Source organism: Helobdella robusta (genome assembly GCF_000326865.2).
Source record: "Helobdella robusta unplaced genomic scaffold HELROscaffold_1, whole genome shotgun sequence".
In the NCBI taxonomy this organism is placed as follows: Eukaryota; Metazoa; Annelida; class Clitellata; order Rhynchobdellida; family Glossiphoniidae; genus Helobdella; species Helobdella robusta.
The window spans coordinates 4,919,230-4,929,036 of NW_008703570.1; the positions used below are offsets into that span (position 1 = coordinate 4,919,230).

The 9,807-nt window shown below is 29.8% G+C and overlaps 1 protein-coding gene across 1 annotated transcript; it reads left to right on the forward strand.

The window, feature by feature from the left end:
- Nucleotides 1-1,364: 1,364 nt before the first annotated feature.
- HELRODRAFT_62123 (hypothetical protein) lies at nucleotides 1,365-6,746 on the forward strand (the record flags this gene model as incomplete). The annotated part of the gene is made up of 9 exons (XM_009010853.1): nucleotides 1,365-1,421; nucleotides 2,567-2,658; nucleotides 2,746-2,896; nucleotides 3,359-3,448; nucleotides 4,226-4,288; nucleotides 5,076-5,218; nucleotides 5,641-5,715; nucleotides 6,442-6,544; nucleotides 6,612-6,746. Coding segments are annotated over 9 exons (909 nt in total), but the record flags the coding sequence as incomplete, so codon positions are not given.
- Between the last annotated feature and the right edge of the window lie 3,061 nt (nucleotides 6,747-9,807).

Here is a 9,807-nt window from a genome sequence, read left to right on the forward strand (position 1 = left end):
TCATTTTGGAGAACGTTTAGTTTTTTAAAATTCAATATAAACTTATTTTTCGAATTCATGCTGCAAATAAGGCCATATTTCGATTCCGAATGAATCATCGTCAGTGCTCCTTGTTGTGTATATAGGGAAATTTAAAGTTAATTTTTACAACGTCAAAAAACTTTAGTGAGAAAAATCGAAAAAACGAACTACAAACATATTAACGCCAAACATTCGGTAGAATTTATAGAATATTGTATATATATATATATATATATATATATATATATTTTCTAATTAAATCAGCGAAACATTGATTAAAATTATTAAAATGTAACTCTCCACCGGTCGTTATCAAAAATCACCATATTTAAAGATTTTGGTTCTTCAAACATTTCCAATTTGTGAATATCGAAATCGGAATTTGCTGTTGATAAACTAGCATATAAGTTTTGACAGTTCTTTCGTAATTCTTCACTAGATAGATCTCTAGTTTTTTAAATTCGTACATAAATCCAAATTTATCATTGAAATTTTCATATAATTTGAATCTTTCTTTAAATGATTCTTTATCCATATCAACAATTAATAAGAAGTATTCCACTCAAAGGTTTTCTTCTTCGTTTTCCAGGATTTAGTCTGTACTCTCATAGTCAAAGACTTATTTACTTTTCTTGTACACCATTGATTAAACTGAGTTGGAATATCATTTTCTTCCACAATTTGTTTAAATTTTTGGGCACTTTTTTTGTAACCATTCGTTTAAAAAACGGTTAGTTTTTGAAGAAGCCAGTCAAGCAATGTAATAGCGAAACACTAATACCAATTCCTGGATTTGAAAAATAACCCCTTTAATATTTTTCACTCTGCATTTCCACCTTTTCTCCGATAGTGGTTTTGTAGTAATGGACAAATATTTTCTGGCTATATTTGAAAAAAAAGTTAATAAAAATATTTAAACACATTTATCTGACATTTTTATTCAACTTGCTACGAAATCACTAGTAAAACTAGTACTTGGCATTGATTTTGATTGTGAGTCTTCTGTTTTTAAAAATTTGTGCAAAGCTCCTTTTTGTGTTTTTATATGCTTATCACGACATTTTCATTTCTGTTCTTTTTCGGCATCGCCCATGTATTTTCTACCAATATCTTGGTTCTTGGCGTCATTTCCTTAATAAATAATGAATATAATTATTTAAATTTATGCAATATTTAACAAGACTAAAATTAAGAAACTTACCAGTTCCAGCGAATAAAATGGAATTAATTTGAACCATTACACAGACGCAATACAAAAAAATTCAAGTATCAAATTGTCATGAAATTACTATTTTCCTATGTTGACAAATTTTAATAAGTTTAGTTAATTATTTTTTTGCAGGAGTCGAATATTTTATGGCAGAAAACTATTTGGAGACTATGATTTAAAAGTTGAACAGGTTGTAATGTTAATCTTGTTTTATAATATTAGCTAAAAGTCACCTAATAAAACCAATCAGCAGTGATGGTTTCAAAAATGCACTTGAACCAAAATTAAATGATTTACATTAGAAGTGTTCTGCAGCTAAATTTTATTGAAAATCTTTTTAATATATTTTATAAAAACGCATACAAATATGGCAGACAAAAAAATTGAAGTTTGATGAGAAAGTGATCTTTTCGATATAATTTAAAAGGCGTTTTTGATGATATTGAAAGTTATTTTTAAACGAAGAACTGCTAACAATTATATTTGAACAATGAACCAAACCATGCAGTTTAAAATCTTTTTGGATTAATCGTGATTCAAACCCACATAGTAAATAACTTAAATTTAAATGAATTTGATTCAAATTTGAATTGCATTTTTAACGGCCAACCGGTTATAAAAACGATTCAGTTGGACAAAATTTTTGACTAGTTGGAGTTACTGCCTTTTCTGTCTGTTTAAATTTAAATGTTCCATCAAATGCTTTAAGGCCATCAACGTCAGAAGGAGAAGATTTATTTATTCGTGAACAAATATATTTCATCTAGAACGAAAGTCTATTCAGAATTCAGGCTTTTAAAGTGACGACTATACTTCGAATGTGGTTTCTTAAGTTAGATTGAGGTGCTGACATTAAATTTCACAAACCGTTATAAAGTTTCTAGAATTTCTTTTCTAACCCACAAGGGAAGGACAATTGCAATTCATTATCAAGACATTAAAACATTTGAAATTGTTGACGTTTAATAATATCGAGGTTTCATTTTAGTAAAAGGATTTATAAAAACGCTCAAATACCGGCAGAAAAAGAAGTATGCAATACCGGCAAAATACCGATTATTCAACTGATTATTCGACAGAGATAAAATATTGGATAAAAACATACAAAAGCTTTCATGGAAAAATAATTTACGGGAAAAATGATGGTACTCTAAATATTTAGCTCAGTTTTGCCAAAATTTGTAACTTTTCTCAAAATAGGGGTTTTTGGGTCACAACAATTAGTTTATGTTTGCCTACATTCCTCAAAAAGTTTTACATTTTCATGTCACTAAAAAATGAATATTTTTAAAATTCCTTAGTTTCTGTTAACTTATAATAAATTTTTAATCGAAGGCCCAATTCAGCGAAATCAACCTGTCGACATGCAGTTCAATGGGTACGACAGTCGAAATAAGAAAGAGTCGACCAGACCATCATACACGGTCGTTAACACAGCTAAACTTTTCCCTGCAACTAAAAACCCTCATGAATTAATATATTTATACTCATTTATAATTCTTTATAATTTTCAGAGCATTCCAACCAGATTTCGTGCTAATACGACAACATGTTAAGAATATTTCAAACGATTACACGAATATTGTCTTGGGCTTGCGCAACGGTGGAGTGGCGTCCGTCAATTCGCTCGATTCTATATTTAACTTTTTAGACAAACCCTGGGTGGTTAGTATATTTTAAAATTCACTATTCTTTTTAACCAACCACTGCTTTGAATCGCGTAACTCTGTAATTTATTATTTCTAATTACTTGATTGAACCCAATGTCAAAATATGTGCTGGTAAATTATTTTATTTGATAAAATAATTTACAGACGTCTACTTCATATATGATTTTGCGAATAGATTTTAAATAAATTTTGAATATTATTTGGTAGGTGTTACAAATTTGAAGTTAATTTTTAAATGAGAGATCCATATATTTCATTTAAAGATGTTTTTAATAAAGATTTTAAATAGTTAAGTCTTAAGTCTAGATTAAAATTACTGTTTTTGAAAATGTGGACATTGACACATTTCTTTTATGGATTTGTAAGATTTTATTAATTTTTAATTTCATCCCATCTTTTTAATTTGAATTTCTTAGCAAATGTTTAAAAACCATGTTAATAAATGAAAACTTCCCAGTTTGCCCATTTGATTCGGATTCAAAGAAAAATCGGAAAAAACAAGTTTCCTCTCATAAGTCAAAGCTATTATCCTAATTTTAAAGAGATGGTGAGTTGAAGTTGAAAGCATGGCGTAGAAAAGTTTGTTGTAAACTGTTAAATATACATCTCATAAGTTTTTTTAATTTTAATTTAATGACCATACATTTTTAACGTTTAAACATTATTTAATCTTATCTTACACGCAATCTTTTATAAATGCACGAGCATATTTGCTAGCTGACTCGGCGTCTGAATGACGAAGTTTAAAATTTATCAATTAATCACGTTTAAAACTTTTTTTTGAGATATTTATCGCTTTTTTTCTAAAATGACAAAAATTAACAAAAATGAAATCGAAATAAGTGCATGTATAAAATTTAAATGCATATGAAAGAAAAACTAACTATAATTGGATAAAAATAACTTGAACCAGTTGCAATTCGAAAAAATGCTTACAAAATTTTCAAAGTCACATTTTACAATTTAATTTAAATAACTGTTTCCCTAGATATTAATCTAAATGATTTTTGTGATATTAAAGCATTATTACAATATTGTAAACATTTTCAAACAGTTTTCAAATTGTTACATTAAAATGTGGTAAGCACTATCAAAAATAAAATGACAATAAAAAGTAACGAATTCGCAAATACTTCGCGAATGAATGAATATAAATGAAGATGAACTAATTGGTTCGCTCATTTTTTCATGGCTCTATAACGAAAATTTTAATGTTTTCGGTCTGATATAAAAGTTATTTCTAGAGAAATAATCACCAACATCTAAATTATAGTCAACATTTAACATCGTTATTATTTTTAAACAATTTCCCACGTAAAAATAGTTAGTAACTCCACATTTCCCTGTTGTCGTGAAAATGGGTCATGGACATTCTGGATTGGGTAAGGTTAGACAAAATTTGTTCCATTGTAAATGATTACAGCTTTGTGTTTGTATGTATTATTATTTCAACTTTTATGGAAAAAAGCGCAGACTTTTTTTATTGTATTTACTTGATTCAAAAATCTTTTTTCAGACATCGAAAAAAATAACAAAATTTAAGCGTGATTTGAAGCTTTTATTTTTTTAATTAGATATCGGCATTTTGTGAGATGAACTCGAAATTGATCCAGGCCCCAACACTACGCGGTATCAGTCACAAATGTCCTCTATGAAAGCCAACTCAAACAGGCAACGCCATGAACTAGCAATCTCTTAGCCTATCACTGATCCGTTTTTTTATTTACTTATATTACTCTCTTTCTACAAACACGCAGATACATCGTATAAATGTTAAACAAAAGAAGTTTTTGCTGACCGAGAATATGCTACTCGAATGCGTACAGGTTCCTCGTTACAAACCTCTTTTTTGTTGAGTTTATCAAAGTTGGCTGTGGAAGCATTTTGACAAAACGATTTTATTCATGGGCGTAAAAAGCGGAGTAGTCGTAAAAGATTTTTTGTTCTTCATCTAGTTATTTTGATGAATCTGTAGAAAACTTCAGCGATATTTTGTAATGTTTTTACCACGTGTTAAATATTGATAGATGAAAAGGACAACATTCATTTAGGCCCAACAAAAATTGCGTCGGTTACGAAGGTTACAAATCAACAAGAATATTTGATTGCTCTCTATTTCTGTAATAATGATGATGTCGACCAAAAAATTAAACTTGAAAATTTTTGTTGACTAGGTGAAAGTAGACCACCACTACGGATTTCAGGACATCGCCAGTGTGGCGGCCATGACGAACAGCTACTCAACCACGGAGCTCTTGATAGATTCGCAGTGTGATATCTTTGTCCAAAAAATTGGAACCAATATACGAGCTTTCAAGTAATGCTTTTTGTACTAACAATTAAAACTATATATAAATTGTGGTTTCATGATTTTTTGTGACTATTATTATTACCTACAAAATGTAAACTTTATAAAAAATATTTTCCTAAAATTATCTTTGTTAACGGCACTGATTCTTTTTTAAATTATGAGTTGTTTTTAACTTGAGAGCATTAAAGATATATTCCTTCCTCTTCTTTATTTCATGTCTTATAAAAGGAAGCTGTTTGTTATCAGTTTAAATGCTGCAATTTCTGTTCTTCAATTACTAAAATTAAAAAAATAAATATATATTGTTTACTTTAATATGAACTGTTAGAAAAGCAGACCGACCCAAGGAATGTATTTTATCAATTTGTTCTATCTTCACTGTATTTATATATTATTAATTGAAAACCTATTGTTTCGAATATTTTCAGAAGAAAATGCATGTCTGGAAACTGGAAAGCCAGCATGGGAGCTGTCATTTTAGAACCAATGCCTATGAATGAAAGGTTGAAGTTCTTACCTTTGGTCTGCTGTGTGTTGTACGAACAGTTGGATAAACAAACTATATAAATAACATCAATCAATCAATCAATCAATCAATCAATCAATCAATCAATCAATCAATCAATCAGTTTATTTGTAGAGAGCTATTTCCGTAACGTTCAACAGCGCTCAAACGCCGTGCCGAGGCTCGCCCTATTTTCCGCATCACATACTCGACCTACATGATAAACTTTGGAATGTGGTATAGCATGCATTCGAACCTTTAGTCCACGCTCGTAGCCACTACACCATACCTGCAGCTCAAATCAAATTGATCGTGCTTGCATTCACATAAGTGAAATAGTGATTGTATTGCTTTGAACAATGGATTGAGTAATACTTGCATTGTATTCAAGGATTTTCAGTTGATAATAGTAGTTCAAGAATCCTTTTATTTAGTAAGGGTTAAGTTCAGAGATATATTAGAGAGTTATGTAAATATCTCTATGCCACGCATTTTATTAAACACACCCACTTCTTTTAATATGCTACTAGAATTTTAAATTGCATTGTTAGTCTGAGAAGACTAATTCATTAATTTATTTATTCATTTATTTATTTATGAACAATCGGTTGATTTTTTCCATGTTAAAATTATAAGTAAAATGCTTTCATTTATTTCACAAAAGTTTATTAACTGCGAAATGTTTTTTTTTAATTTTTGAGAATTCAATAAATAATCAACGTAGGTACAAATCGTGGGTTGACGAGTGTTCGAAATTGTTCGGCGGATTGGACATGATGTGCATCCAAATAATGCAGGGCAAGGATGGAAAGGAATATATCGTTGAGGTTTCAAATGTTGTTCATTTCTAACTGGACAATTAGCTCATTTGAAAACTGTTTGACCACAAACCAGATGAACGATTCGACGATGAGCATATTAGGGAGCAGCCAATCAGAAGACTATAAGTTGGTTGTTGATTTAGTTATTAGCAAGATGGAACAGTCGTCCACATTTCACAAGTTTCTATCTTTTGCCTCAAATTTTTAATTTTTGTGCTACTTGTTTCTATTTATTGATGCTTATTCTTGAGTGTTTTTGAGTTTTTGGAGACTGTTTGAAAACGTAAGTTTTACTGCTGATATTGCCTGTTATAATTATTTGTTTAAATTCGTATTTGTTCAAAAAATTCAGTGAGATGGAATCGGCTTATCCCGCACAGTTAAATCAAAACGTTGCGTACAAGCCATATCCTCAGAATCAGAATTTGCAACAAGCGAAATATGGATTACAACAAAACCAGGGAGAATCTTTCACAAAAGATGAAATTGTAGATGATACCATGAAGAATTTGAAAAAAACTTTTGCGGGTATATTTGGCAACATGTAGATCAAACATTTGCAGTCAAGCCACATCAGTCGATTTTATTTTGTGTAAAAACGTAATTATTCGTAAATTGTAGCTAGTGAAGGCTGTTAGTAATGTTCAATTTTTAATGTTAGATCTTAGACTTGTATTTAATGCTGTTTTCTTGAAATCAAATTTACCGTTCATTTTTTAAAATGTTATTTTAGCTTAGAAAATGTTAAATAAATTTATTTCTGAATTTCGTAATATGTAATTTTGTATTGTATTTGTTATAATATAAACTTGAATATAGATATACTAAACATGGAAGCTGTACAATTCTTCAGACAATCAAAAAGTGACAAAAATATTTGACTACTTGTTCTTTGATATATGTCCCAAAATCAAATATCATTAATCCACGTTATCACCTTTATTTCGTCCTGTTATAACAGAGCGCAGTATCTGAATTTTGATTTTACAGTTTTGAGCGAAACAGTTTTGCTGACTTTTATAACTTAGTCATCATTCCCTCTGCTTAAAACCAATACGAATCATTATAGTTGAGCAAATTATAAAAACATTCAATCGGTAATAGCTCAAATATTCTTATTTTTGCTACATCGTCATGCGGTCTTAACTACTCAAAAAAAGTAGTTAACTACTATAATTAACTCCCTAGTTTAAAAAATAGTTAATAAATATTTTTAACTATTTTTATTTGCTGTAGTTATTAACTCTTTAACCGCTTGCCTAGTGATTAGTTAATTACTTGTTAACTACTTTTAAACAGTTTCATTCACCAGATTCATTTGCGAAATGTTTTTTAAGAGCAAATAAACAGTTATTCCCAGTTTTATTCAGAAATATAATATATTCTAAAATCTATAATGTCCTTCTAAGTCTTGATCCCTAAGATAGGCTTATCGACGTGTTTGATATTTATTAAAGGTGCCGACATTGGTTGTTGTTTTTTTTAGCTGATGAAGTTTTTTTTAGCTAATGCGTTCGTAACATTTGATTAATTGTAAAGTTCTGTGGGTCTTGCATGATCGACGGTGCATCTTGAGACCTTTTCTTCCAGCAAGCGATATGATTGTTGTTAGAGTTGTTGTAAGGTGGTGATAGCGATGAAGTTGATGAAGGCATTAAAGTCGACTGTGACTCAGTTGAAGTAGGGCTTGCGACAAAGTTGGTGGTTATGTTTTGATTTGGGTAGGTGACATAGAGACGTTGGTGATGATGGTGGCGTCATTTTGATGTTACCTTTCAAAGGGCTGTGTGTGACGGTGATGTTCTTGCAGATATTGTAATTGACGTTGTTGTTGTCGATTCTTTTTTGGATTTATTTTTTGTAATAATAATAATAATCTATGATTACATTTAATTAAATAAAGTATGGAATGGATAATATTATTAGAAACAATAAATGAACGTGTTTGAACATCATACTCCATTTGAAGAGTAATTAATTCTTTTTCACAGAATCTGTTCATACGTTTCACTGAACATTAATTGAAGGTGTAATGAATCATTTCTCAAATGAAGAAAAACTAATCATCATATGCATTAATTCATTATGCGCTTATACGAAATTGGACTGCATTGCAGATATAATTAAAAAAGCTTTTTGTAGCATATACGATTAAATTATTTTATTTATTAAATTTTTATTTACGAAATAACCAAAATAAAATTTAAACATACGGCCAAGATCAGATCTCAAACGAAAGTGTGAGCTTATTAAGGAAAGTTGAAAAACTGTTGAACATACATAAAACGTGAACAAAAACCAAATTTTATTTTCATTAGCTATTTTTGAGATGACATAGATAGTTGAAATGTCGTTACGTTGTCCTCGAGACATGGATCAAAAATAACGGCTATCAAATGGTTTTAGGTAAAATGTATAAGTTTGCTTTCCAATAACCTGATTTATTAATCTAAAATAGAAAATCCAAATGAGTGAATAAAGAAAATAAATAAAATCAATTGAAACAATATGAAATATTACAGAAATTATAAATGAATAACCAACCTAAAATAGAAAAATTAAATTACAGGATCGTTTACAAAGCCAACAATAATAAAATATTACCGCGTGCAATAATAAAATATGACCACGTGCTATTTGCATTTATATATAAGATGATACCAAAGTAATGAAACCTAATTTACAAGCACAGAATAGAAATAGATAGATAATTATATGAAATATAATTTACATCTCTCTCCCTCAAGTCACTTTTTGAGGTACATAAAGTGAAAATTTATTAATGTGAAAAAAATGTGATTCCTTCTTCTTCTTTCCGCAGTCTACTTCGAAGATCGACGGTGAAATCTTGCTAAGAATTTTAAACGGACCAACTCTTATTCTGTCCATTTTACCTCTATTAAGTTTACTCCCATTCTGGATATAGACTTGATTGCCCACTTCAAATTTGTACTCTTGACGATTTTTGTCAACTCTTTGCTTGTTTATTTCAAAATTTTGCATAGAATTTCGACCGGCTTGTATTCTATCTGCAGCTAAATCGCTTTCCGGTACGTCATATGGAGTGATAGTTGACTTTATGCCGTATAATAAGTATTCAGGTTCAAATTTCGTGGAACTATGAATTGTCCGATTGTATTCTTTGACACATTCGTCTGCAACAACGGACCATGCCTGTTTTTTCCACTGTTAAGTTTACATCTTATTCTGTTTACAAGTGTTTGGTTTAGTCTTTCATTTAGTCCATTTGATTGAGGGCAATCTACGCA